We start from the raw sequence: 13890 nt of genomic DNA, 5'->3' as shown, positions 1-13890 counted from the left end.
AGGTTTTTTATTTTTTTTCTTAAGACAGTAGTGCTGCTGTGTGTCCCAACTGTACATTGTGCTTTCCACTGTTATTGCCCGCGTGCGTTTCCCAGGCAGAGACAGCTCAATGCGAGCAGATCTTTTTCTAAGTTGACATCTTTAGTTCGGGCGCTGATGACTTTATAAAGCGATCCTGGGGCCCGGCATTTGTCTGTAAGGCATGTCAAGCATTGTGTGAGCGCACTGCAGAAAATGGCGCTCGTATTCTTTATCATATCCATCCGCTGCTATTCAGCACTGTGCTGTAGTTTTCATTAGTGGAGCAATCACCACCCAGTGGTGAAGCTGTGTAATTGCATGCTGTGGATCCTCTTGCGCCTTAGTGCACCTTAGTACGCCTTAACCTGCCAACCTGCGCTATTTTTATGGTGCGACTGTATGGCGTAATTGCAGCAATGATGAGCGTGCCTACATCTGTATGCACCTTAGACCTTCCACATCCATTCAGACCCAGCACTGGATCCATCATTTCCCCACAAGCTCTCAGACCCCAACTTACCACAAAATGCAGTGGCATACTCTTAGATCACATGTACTCCACAACTCTATACATGTCACTGGCTTCACTGGCTCTTCAATCACCTACGCAGATACAAAGCCATCGCAGAGTGAGTGACGTCAGGTCAGCCTCTGGGGGTGGTGACAGGGGAGGGCAGGAGAAATGCAGGCGTGCCTGTCCATTTGAATACCGTTGCATGGGCTTGCATAAATTAGCCACTGCGACGACATACGCAGCATGTGTACTCACTGTGTGCGACGAGGTTAGCAATTTCTGAGTAAGGTCAGACCTGTTGTAATTGTGCGTAAGGGGCCGATGTTACTCGATGTTCACAATGTATACGTAGGACTGCAAGGTATTACAGATGTCCGAAATCGGTAGTGAGCGTCTCCATGCTGGCTCTGGGCATCTCTATACTAGCTTTGCGATTGCAGTCATTAGTATATTATCGTAGCAGACATGCGTGCGTAATCGCAGCTGCGAACCGTAGTGGATCAGGCCCTGAGTACGGGAATGGGGTCAACTACTGTGATCTTTGCCCCTAGACCAACTAATAACATAACAAGTGTCCTTCCTATATAGCACATGCATTAAGACATTGGAAACAAAGATAACGTTACCTCTGCTTTCATAACAATAAGTTCAGAGCAGATTAGCAAATCTACACAATTGCTTGAAATGACAATCTCAATGGATTCAAGTGACTCCAAGTGCAGGCTGACAAATCAGCTGGAATGGCTCCTACTCTGCGTGCACGGAACTAAATGAATACATTCACCCATACGCAGAGTTGTGCACATCTCTCTGCCCCTAGCCACATGCTTGGTTTCATAGCCGTCATCATTGTCACTTGCACCAGCCCATGCTGTACAGTAGTCAGCATGTCCACAGAATGTGGACAGTGACTATATTGACACCACAATGCCGGCACCAGTGGTATCCAGTCACATGGTCGACATTTACCATGATGACACCACTGTGTCCACATGGTTCAACATGTCGAAAGACAACAGGTCGACATTCTCAGAATTTCAACATGCTCACAATGTCGGCATCTGAAATGTCACCATGTGAAATGGTGACATTCTCTGAATGCTGACGGGTAGTTGCCACAGGGAGGGTTAGGGATAGGCTGCAGGTGGGGGAAGACAGGTCAGGGTTAGGTGGGTATATTTACTGGAACGCTGGCGAATCAGATCAGTTCGTCCGAAATGATGGTCACATGACAGCCAGGACGCGGAGGAAGATGCTGGAGGTGCCACTGCTGCCCGGACCAGGTGAGTAATCGCTGGCAACCAGGGACGTTAGCTCAACATTCTATCATGTCAACATGACATCCATGTAGCCATGATGAATATCTATATGGTCACTGTGGACATGCTAAGCGTGTCAACATACGGCATGCAGAAATTTTGACCATATCAACATTCTCATATCGACATAACGCATCTCTGAATCAGGCCCATAGTCACTGTCGATATAATGACTATTGACATCACAAATCCATCCCACCAGCCTGATCCCTGGTGCACACGACCTTTATGAAAAGCAGCATATTAATGCATACACAGAACTCCATTCCGTTTACACTCCCTCTCTGCACTACACCTACGTGCGCACATCCTGTTACCACCCAGTTACGCTTCAGCTGCAAATATAGATGTGACTGAGTTGCGTGCATCACCCATTGTGTCTCCGCACCGGACCATGCACAGAGCTAATAGATGCAAAACTGACTTAGGTTCAACTCTGTATTATCTACTTTATGTACATATTGGATAACTATTGCATATTATTACCCCTTGGGCAGAATATGTAAAACATATAACATTTAGGTATATATATTGGATTTGTGCACAGCAAGGTGACACAGTAGTTAGAACTGCTTCCTCATAGCAATGGGGTCATAGGTTCTATTCCTGATCAGGTTCCTATATGTGTATAGTTTGTATGCTCTCTCCATGTTTGCTTGGCTTTCCTCCAGGTACTCCGCTTTCCTCCCACACTCCAAAGACAAACTAGTAGGTTACATAGCTGTTGACTAAAATGTATACTGTGTGTGTGTGTGTGTGTGTGTGTGTACTTGTATGCGAGAGAATTTAGATTGTACGCTCCTGAGTCATGGACAGATGTGAGTGATAAACATTCTCTGTACAGTGCTGCGTAATTGGTATTGCTATATAAAAAAAATGACAATAATATTAATATTGGTAATGTTGTGGATTCCAAATAAGGACTTGACACAAATCACCAAAATCTTGTCCATAATAAAATATTCAGCATGCAGATTTGTTAAAAAAAACCAAAACAGCAACTTGTCTAATAGGTCATAGTGAGCCTATCCACAGGTCATAAAGTACATAGCAGCAAAGTTAAATTACAAATCACTGTTTGTACCCTCTAACTAATCTCACATGACTTTTTGCTTAAAATAGCAACAACAATTTTGTGAACTGGTCTAGAGAGCAGACGCCTATATCACAAATATTCCTTTATAATGAGCCCGTAATAACCACTTATCACTAACCACACAGTGTACTGACATAGACCAACGCCAAACTAATTTTGTGGTTACACATTTTAGTATATTTTTTCAAATGTTCATTTGTTAAATTGTACTGAATAGCCAAGTAAAGGATGCACATTTTTAGCCCCTTATTTACAATTAATTGTAAGGTGAAATAATGGTCATACACTGGTGACCTGGTGACAGTAATCACCTTCTCTTCAGGCATCCGGTAACGCACGCTCTCCAGGCAGCTTGATGTGTTTTCCACATTTGTGTACCGTAGAAGAATGTGGGCGAAGTCTTCCTCACTGATGGTGTTCATGCCTTTAGAGTAGGAAAGGAACTCAATCTCCAGCACTTCAGTCTGGAGGTTATCCATGAACCTAATATGGAAACATAACAGGATTAACTCACTTTTCTCTGTCAATTATTTTCATTTGAAACGGTTGAGATCAAAAAGAGGAAAGTACATATCATCAGATATTACCAAACACATTAAATATGATGTGACAAAAAAGTGTATACTGCAGGTCTATACTATATTTTCCTATGGGGATAAAAAAATATCTAAACACGGCAGTTCACACGTACAAGTCGGGGAAAGGTCCTGATCCTGAGGTGGGAGAAAAGCAAAAAGAGCAAGTAACTTTGTACCTGGAACAAACCATGTTGCTATGCAAAGGGTGTAAATATGTGTATTATTATTGCATGCAGGCTTTATTTAGATTTGAGTTTGACATTTCTTCAGTGTCAACATGATAAATGTCGACATTATGACCATGGTGACATTCTCATGCTGATATTATGAATGTCAATATATCATACCACATCCTATAGGGGAATAGTTATTAAGACCAAAAATATGGTTAATCGGGACTAGTGAACAAGTCTGTAACACAGCAGCAATCATCTGTAACACCGATGTAACGCAGCAGCAATCATCTGTAGCACCGATGTAACGCAGCAGCAATTATCTGTAACACCGATGTAACGCAGCAGCAATCATCTGTAACACCGATGATTCGCAGCAGCAATCATCTGTAACACCGATGTAACGCAGCAGCAATCATCTGTAACATCGATGTAATGCAGCAGCAATCGTCTGTAACACCGATGTAATGCAGCAGCAATCATCTGTAACATGGGTGTAACGCAGCAGATATCGTCTGTAACACTGATGTAATGCAGCAGCAATCATCTGTAACACCGATGTAACGCAGCAGATATCGCCTGTAACATGGGTGTAACGCAGCAGATATCGCCTGTAACACGGGTGTAATGCAGTAGCTATTGTCTGCTATTACAGGTGTAACACAGCAGATATCGTCTGTAACACGGGTGTAACGCAGTAGCTATTGTCTGCAATACGGGTGTAACGCAGCAGCTATCATCTGCAATATGGGTGTAACGCAGCAGATATTGTCTGTAGCATGGGTGTAACGCAGCAGATATTGTCTGTAACATGGGTGTAACGCAGCAGCAATCATCTGTAACACCGATGTAACGCAGCAGATATCGCCTGTAACATGGGTGTAACGCAGCAGATATCGCCTGTAACATGGGTGTAACGCAGTAGCTATTGTCTGCTATTACAGGTGTAACACCGCAGATATCGTCTGTAACACGGGTGTAACGCAGTAGCTATTGTCTGCAATACGGGTGTAACGCAGCAGCTATCATCTGCAATATGGGTGTAACGCAGCAGATATTGGCCCTCATTCAGAGCCACTCGCTAGCGGCAGTACGCTCGTTCCGAGCGATGTTCGCACATCTGCGCATGCGTACGGTTTTTAGTACGCATGCGCGAACCAGTCAGTGCGGCCGAAAATCGTTGGTACGCAATATAGCGAGGGCCTGCTATTTTGAGTGACAGAATGAGGCGTATGTGGGTGGTAACAGGGGAAGGTGCTTGAAAACGGGGAGTGGAGATCCGAACGCAGGCGTGCTTAAAGGTCAAAACGGGCGTTTTAAGGGAGTGCATAATTAATACAGCAGCGTCATTGACCACGTCACTTGGTTTTTTTTAACTCAGAACTGCTCGCAAAATAGCGGTTGAAAACACCAACCACAAGAATAGCGAGCAGTTCATACGCTGTACGATGTACTCGATTAATCTAATAAATAGCGGACATGACGTATGGTGCGTGCGGCCAGGGGGCGTTTTTATCAAAAAAACGAGCGTATGTTTTGCTCGCTCGTTCAGACTTAGAGGTGGGAACAGACTGCAATTTGCGAACGGATCATTTGAATAGCCACCCCTTGTTTTTGAACGAACGACCACAAATAGCGAACGGCTCTGAATCAGGCCCATTGTCTGTAGCATGGGTGTAACGCAGCAGATATGGTCTGTAACATGGGTGTAACGTAGCAGATATCGCCTGTAACACGGGTGTAACGCAGCAGCTATCGTCTGTAACACGGGTGTAACGCAGCAGATATCGTCTGTAACACGGGTGTAACGCAGCAGCTATCGCCTGTAACACGGGTGTAACGCAGCAGCTATCGTCTGCAATACGGGTGTAACGCAGCAGATATGGGGCCTGATTCAGAGCCGTTTGCTATTTGCGGTCGTTCGTTCAAAAACAAGGGGTGGCTATTCAAATGATCAGTTCGCAAATTGCAGTCTGTTCACACCTCTAAGTCTGAATGGGCGAGCAAAACATACGCTCGTTTATTTGTTAAAAACGCCCCCTGGCCGCACGCACCATACGTCATGTCCGCTATTTATTAGATTAATCGAGTACATCGACCAGCGTATGAACTGCTCGCTATTCTTGTGGTTGGATTTTGCTACCACAATCTTGCGAGCAGTTCTGGCTATAAAATAACCCAGTGACGTGGTCAATGACGCTGCTGTATTAATTATGCACACCCATAAAACGCCCGTTTTGACCTTTAAGCACGCCTGCGTTCGGATCTCCACTCCCCATTTTCAAGCACCTTCCCCTGTTACCACCCACATACGCCTCATTCTGTCACTCAAAATAGCAGGCATTCGCTATATTGCGAGCACATGAATTTCGGCCGCACTGACTGGTTCGCGCATGCGTATAACGATCCGTACGCATGCGCAGATGTGCGAACATCGCTCGGAACGAGCGTACTGCCGCTAGCGAGTGGCTCTGAATGAGGGCCCTTGTCTGTAACATGGGTGTAATGTAGCAGATATCGCCTGTAACACGGGTGTAACGCAGCAGATATTGTCTGTAACATGGGTGTAACGTAGCAGATATCGCCTGTAACATGGGTGTAACGCAGCAGCTATCGTCTGTAACACGGGTGTAACGCAGCAGATATCGTCTGTAACACGGGTGTTACGCAGCAGCTATCGCCTGTAACACGGGTGTAACGCAGCAGCTATCGTCTGCAATACGGGTGTAACGCAGCAGATATTGTCTGTAACACGGGTGTAACGCAGTAGATATTGTCTGTAACTCAGGTGTAACGCAGCAGATATCGTCTGTAACACAGGTGTAACGCAGCAGCTATCGTCTGTAACTCGGGTGTAACGCAACAGCTATCTGCTCTGTTCCCCATTAAGGATTGCAAAGGTAGACCAAAAAGTTTTCTATGGGGACTGCGTAAAAGCCCGATTTAGCAAGCTTTTTGGAGTTTGGCCACTTAGTTAATGCCATCTGATCATACCACTCGAGATGGGCATGTATACGTCTGGATTCACCAGCCAGGCCCCCTTCCCCCGAAGTACACTGACAGGGACTGGCAGGGATAAGTCATTATCAATTACGGCACCCCTGCCCCTCGGCACAGAACAACAAGACCCTACCTAAACTGGCTTCCACTAGCCATTAACACCCTATACGGGAATCTAACGGGAACACTCACCAACTGACCGGAAGGTAAAAGGTGCGTGTACCCAGAATATAATTAACAAACTTTCAATACCCATTCAGTGCACTGTGCCCCATCTACATGCCACATTAGATGTAACAGGAGACACGGACATTTTCTATTTTGCAACTGCAACCTTGTATCTGACTCTATTTTAATGCATAAAATCTTCAACTGTAGTGTCCGTTTTTTATATTAATACCATGTAACTGGTATATATAGGTCATATAATTTAATTATATTATGCATATATATGTACATATTACATGGTTACTTTTAAAAAAAAAAAAATATTATGTATTTATGCAACAACATTTTCCATTATTTATGTGATTTTTTTATTAACATTGAATAAAACTGTTACTTTCTGACATCTGATTTGCGTACACTGCACCTGTTTGAGGTTCATTTGCTGTGATAATATCTGACCACACAATCATATTCCTATTTTATACTGGTTATTACATTTGATCTGATCTGCGCCCTAAACATACCCTCCCTGATTCATTCTTATTACAAATCCCAATGTCTTTAGTGCAGTGTTGGCTAACCTTGACACTCCAGCTGTTGTGGAACTATATATCCCAGCATGCCCTGCCACAGTTTTAGCATGCCCTAATAGCAAAACTGTAGCAGTGCATGCTGGGTTATGTAGTTCCATAACAGCTGGAGTGTCAAGGTTAGCCAACACTGCCTTAGGGCCTGATTCAGAGCCGCTCGCTATTTGCGGTCGTTCGTTCTAAAACAAGGGGTGGCTATTCAAATGAACCGTTCGCTAATTGCGGTCTGTTCATGCCTCTAAGTCTGAACGAGCGAGCAAAACTTGCGGTTGTAATTTTGAAAAATACGCCCCCTGGCTGCTCGCATCCTACGTCATGTCCGCTATTTATTAGATTAATCGAGCACATCGAACATCGTATGAACTGCTCGCTATTCTTGTGGCTGGTTTTTTCAACCGCTATTTTGCGAGCAGTTCGGGGTAAAAAAAAAACCAAGCGATCTAATTCCACTCCCCGTTTTCAAGCACCTTCCCCTGTTACCACCCACATACGCCTCCTTCTGTCACTCAAAATAGCAGGCACTCGCTATATAGCGAACAAACGATTTTCGGCCGCACTGACTGGTTCGTGCATGCGTATTATAATCCGTATGCATGCGCAGTTGTGTGAACATCGGTCGGAACGAACGAGCGGCCGCTTATGAGCGGCTCTGAATCAGGCCCTTAGTGCCTAAAGTGTGCGCCTGTATTTAGAATACCCCAATCTTTCCAGTTTTCGCTGAAATTTAAGTAATTTAAGTCCAGTGAATAACCTGAAATGGTTACACGGGTAAGCGGAAAACTGCTAGAGGTTCAAAATAAATTGGATTAGCAAAAACTGAAAACAACTGAAAATTTCAGTTATAAAGAAAGGGCTTTTTAATGGAACAAGTAATGGGTTAAGAACTTACCGCTGTCCAGCAGCAGCAGAAAAGGCTTGTCTTGGCCATGAAGCATTGCCAGCGGACTACTAAAGACTGGAAGAAGGTCTCATGGACCAATGAATCACAACGTGGAAAAAAAGGGGGAGAGCAGATGCACCATACAACCATTATTAATTATATATCATATATAAGGTTTTTGGCATAAGTTATGAGCTTACCCACCAACGTCAAGGTAACCTTTATCCGGTAAGTCCCTAACATTATGGGGGTTCATGTCTGGGGCATGGGGCACCCCCAAACCACTCCAGGGCACCACACAAATAAAAATAGCAGTAAAATGTTGAAGTGCTAGGTAAGTGAAAGTGGCTGCTTAGTGATGGAGTTGTTAACTAAGCAGCCACTTAACTTATGCTAAAAAACTTATATATGATGTATAAGTAATAATGGTTGTATGGTGCATCTGCTCTCCCCCTTTTTTCTATGTTGTAGTACTACTGTAAGTCTCAGTTACGTAGCACATCCCATTAGAAAGCACTAGGGTGTGCAGTCCATGCCCTCTTACCCAATAATAATCAATGCATACTAGTTACTTAATTTGCACATTTCCTCTGGCTGAGAAGAGAACGTCTAACATCCATGAAACATACTTGTCATTCAGTCCTGAAATTGAACAAAATAAAATTGTAAAATGCTAAATCCCTCATAACACATCTGTCAATAAACAGGATCCCCCTCTCCTCTTGGGTGACTGCAGATAGCAGCAGCTCTCTATCCCAGGGAGGGGTGTCACCCGGAGTGCTGCCGCCCAATCACTGCAGTGCACAGTGCACACACCCCCAGGGGGTGAGAGAGCACCACCATATCCCAGCAGCAACCACCCCACACTCCTCCCAGTGAGGTTCTAGACTCGGGTGACGATGGGTCAGGGTGCTGTGTCCGGGCCCGGGAGCCACCGGTTATCGGGGGAGGTTCGGGCAGGCTGGCAACTGGCCAGCGCCTGGAGGGTGGCGAGGCTGGGACAAGGGTTTATCTTACAGCAAGATAATGACCCAAAACATATCTCCAGGCAGGGGAGTAACTAGGTATTTGAAGGCCCCATAGCAAAAGTTTGTAATGGACCCTATGTACCACCCAATGGTGAAAAATTATTATAACACATGTAACTTTGAAAAAGAATATGGGGCCCCCCCTCGGCTCTGGGCCCCATACCAGCTGCACCCCTTGCATCTATGGTAGTTATGTCCATGCCTCCAGGCTATGTCAAAGCTACTTTAGAGAAAAAGAAGATGACAGGCTTCAAATAATGGAATGGCCAACACAGTCTCTAGACTTACACTCCATCGAACTGGTTTGAGATGCACTGGACAGAAGGATGAATGCAAAGAACTTACAAGTGCATCACATTTGTGGGAACTTCTGCATCAGTGCTGGGAAGAATTTCCCGAACAATATTTGACTTCCATTCTAGAAAGAATTCAAGGTGGTTATATCTGCAAAAGGTGTCTATTATGATGAGTCAAAAATACAGATTACACCACATGATTCTATTTTCTTTATTATCTCCAATTGTTTACTGCCTCTGTGCTTTCATTTCAGAGTACACGGAGACATTAAACTGTGTCAATTTAAAAAAACTGTAAAAATGGGTGTATTATAAAACTGACCAGTAGTATGTATGTATATGTATGTATTTGACAGCAAAAACATTAACAGTTTTCAAAATACTAATACATTCACTCACCTATAAAAATCTTCAAAGTTGAGCTCAATTTTTCCTTTCTTCCCAAAAAAGTGCACAAGTAGCGTAGTATGTATCATTGAACTGGTAAGCTCATCAGCGCCCTTCAGACAGAATACAAACATAATTACATGGTGCCATGAGTTGTGCATAATATAGAAAATAGAATATAATGTGCCTGATGATAGCAAGTGTCTTTGAATGTAGCCCTAGTAAGTGTTACATGGATTTGTTGGTGTTGAAGATTTTATAGTAGGAAAGTAATCAATATGCTCCATACACAGTATACAGAATACCCATGTTCATGAATGCAGATGTTACGTTGTTTGGATTTCTAGGCCGTTCTAATGAACTAACTGTATATGTCTCCAGTTACATGCTTGTTCAGAAATTTTCTATATGCACTGTTAAAGCCTTGAAAACTCTCTTACCCTAACACGATTAGGATTTGAGAGCTGACACGACTAAAGGTGGTTGATGGTTATCTAATACATATAAAGTAGGTGTGGTATATATTTTAGAGAATCTGATAAAGTAGACTCATCTTTTAACACCTAACATGTGCATAGAATGAAAATACTCTATTGTGTTACGTAAATCGGTGTGACAACCTAACATGCATTATCAGGGATGATGTCATGTGGGACCCTGGTTTTATTCTTTAGGTATTATTCAGTGTACCAAGAATAGAAATGCTTATTGTGTGCTAGTCTATCACTTCTATGCTGTTACTGAGCCTGACTATGCTAATTAGCACCTGCCCACTTTCTGTGCTGTAATCATACTGCTGTCTCAGAATGATGTTCACTTGGTCTTTTTGATCCTGAACTGGCCTATATGACCCTGGTATTCGTTCTATTGCTCACTAATAAGGACTAAAATAAAAGAACAGACATAAGTGTGAATCAAGAGGGCGGAAAGCATAGTTAGAATATTGGATTTTGCCAGTGCAGACGGCAAGTGGAAAGATTAGCGACAAAGTACATATACATATACATAAATAACAACCAGCTATTCCTATTATCAGATGCAGTGGATTGGGTGAATGGTACTTAAAAGGAATACAATGTACAATTACAGGAATACAAATACGCCAGGATTTGACTGAAAATATTAAAACCATAATCACGCGACATTCTCATGTTTTTGGGGGCATTATATGATTAACATTGATTGAATTATTCATCAATAGTTGTATGAGTTTTCATATGGAACAATTTGCTTTTCTGAATTAAAATGGAACTCTGCACATTGTGTAATCCATGTTCACCTATTGATAATAACATGGTTTGCAATTATTGGCATTTTTATGGCTTCTGGTGTTAAAAACAGCATCTAAAAAATAATTACATTCAAGCAAATACTTTACAATCCCGCCCTTCCCTTTCACTAACTAGTAGTTCAGAGAATAACGCACCAGCCAGAGCAGGAATATTTGAACTTCAATGTTTCCGGCACTTTTGTGTCAGTAGCTGCTGACATGTATTTCAACCAAAAGGCACAAAAAATGTACAGTAAAGTTTTTCAATTACTCTCATATGTACCCTTACAAATATTGCATGTCTATATCTCTCTATCTATCGCTCTATCAGTCGACAGGGGGCGGGCACTCCAAAATACCTAGAAATGCAGGGCGCCAGGATGTAGTAATAATGTAGTTCACGAGAAGAAAATGGGACTTCAGGATCAGATTCCAAACACCAAACGTGTTTATTTAGGCATACAGCATATTTTATACAGCGACATATTGGGCAGCTACAGTATGTGCCCTTTGTCAAGCGTAACATAGCTGCCCAAAACGTTGCTTATTAAATACACTGTATGCCTTAATAAACGATTTTGGTGTTTGGAATCTGATCCTATGGGGTCGTTTTCTTCTTGTGAAATATATATGTATTAAATACCCGCACACACAAACACCATGCTTTCCATTTTGCTGAAACAGTAAATCAATATTTTACTATAAAGAAAAGAGTAAAAGACAGTATTTGTAAAAGAACATTACTTATAAGGAAAAAAAAAACAGATACAGAATAACATGCTGAAAATGGATGTAAATTAAGATTGTAAATAACACTGATGACGTGTGATAATGAATGCAATGAGATGTAACATAACAAATGTTTCTAGGACCAAAGAGGTTTTATTGTACCTCTGCAAGGTCCGAAAAGAGGGCTTGGCTTGTGCTACGCCTCAGTGTATCCCAATAGCTTCTGGAGACAGGCTCTTGTGCATCTGTTTTAAGTACCTGCAGAAGTTTTAAGAAGCACAAATACTTGGAAATACATACTTAAACAGCTCTATTTCAAGTTAGCGATAAAGATATAACACAAAAAGGGAGAATGTTAAAGAAAACACTTTAAAAATGTCTGCTTTATTACGGTTTTAAATAGGATGATTGCTCTCCAAATTATTTTTGCCGCATTACACAGCAACAGTTTGTCAGGGGATGTAGTCAGCAGAATCCCAACAGCAGTCGGAATCCCAGCTCCAGAATCCCGACAACTGACATCCTAACGGTAAGTATTAGGGTTATGTTTAGGCAGTGGAGGGGGGGGGAGGGTTAGGCTGCCAGGGGGACGGGGGTGTTAGGCTGCGGAAGGGGAGGGTTAGGCTGCGGGAAAGGTGGTTTAGGGCAGGGATACTTACCTAATTCTGACATGATTCTGACTGTCGAGATGCCCATCGGTATTCTGGCCGCTGGCATCCCGGCCGCTGGGATCCCGTACCCAACCCGTTTGTCAGCCCTGTGCACCAAGTCTACTCAGGCTCTTCGCTTTCCCTCAAACTCAGTGCCATATTTAGAGTTTAGTGTAAATATATGCATTTCCATGCTGAACATGCATCCCATAATGTATCGGTATCTAGACTTGTGTGTTGCTTAGACATACTGCTCCATGGGTGTGGAGAGAGCTGAGTACAGAAAGGATATGTACAAATAAGTACAGCCAGTCCCCTAGAGATGCTACCTAATGCACATTGGAGGCATTCACAGATATGTTTCATAGGAGGCGTATTTCTTTGAGTACTGGAGGCCTGGGGGGTAAATTTACTAAAGTCAGAGTTTTTAGAAGTGAGATTTAGAAGAGATGTTTCCCATAGCAACTAATCAGATTCTACTTAACATTTAACTAGCACCTTCTAGAAGATAATAGCTAGAATCTGATTGGTTGCTATGGGCAACATCTCTGCTAAAATTCACTTCTGAAAACTCTCACTTTAGTAAATGTACCCCCTAGTGTCATTCATTGGTGTTTGCTTTTTATTATGTCAAGTTAGGGGTCATCTAATATGTGGTGTTTGTATTTATTTAGACTTTCTATAGAAAATGTGACTTTTGCATTTATTAGTAGCACTATTCTCTCTGGAATTTTACACTGTATTACATTGTAGAGGGTAAAATGACAATTATATTTACTACTAACACTATCAAGATGCACCACTGGCCTATCGTGGGAATAAGTATAGTGTTGTGTATGAGTTGGATGTAACTGGAGATATGGATAGTCAGCATACACGGGTAAGTACGCTTTCTTGGAGGTATTTTTTACATTCACATTCAAAGTGCAAAATGCAACCAACTGTAAATATGGCTCTATATGTGACTTGGAAGATCCAATGCAAAATGGTGCATTCTCAAAAAGTTTTGAAAACTTCCCTATAATATGGATTAAGGTACTACCTCCTGTAGTACATATTACAGAGGTTAGAGGTCAAGCTGGCGTGCTTTCTATTTCATTTATTTCTTCTCGTTTTAATCCACACGTTTCGCTTTGCAGAAGGGCATACTGTAGAGTGTCTGGAAACCAGGACTTGGCCTGTAATATCAAT

General features: G+C 42.5%; 1 protein-coding gene across 3 annotated transcripts in view; it reads right to left on the bottom strand.

Moving 5' to 3' along the window:
• Positions 1-13890, bottom strand: part of MICU3 (mitochondrial calcium uptake 3) — a 177725-nt gene that overhangs the window by 34700 nt on the left and 129135 nt on the right. For 2 of the 3 annotated variants that reach the window (XM_088478741.1, XM_088478742.1), the window contains 3 exons: positions 12212-12307; positions 10063-10163; positions 3262-3433 (listed from right to left, as the gene is read on the bottom strand). In XM_088478741.1, coding sequence (XP_088334867.1) covers positions 3262-3433; positions 10063-10163; positions 12212-12307 — 369 coding nt within the window. The remainder of the gene's footprint in view (positions 1-3261; positions 3434-10062; positions 10164-12211; positions 12308-13890) is intronic. The other variant, XM_088478743.1, reaches the window with a different exon arrangement.

Source organism: Taudactylus pleione, unplaced genomic scaffold (assembly GCF_031769625.1).
Source record: "Taudactylus pleione unplaced genomic scaffold, aTauple2 ptg000218l, whole genome shotgun sequence".
Taxonomy (NCBI): Eukaryota; Metazoa; Chordata; class Amphibia; order Anura; family Myobatrachidae; genus Taudactylus; species Taudactylus pleione.
This window is presented reverse-complemented; position numbering and strand designations above follow the sequence as displayed.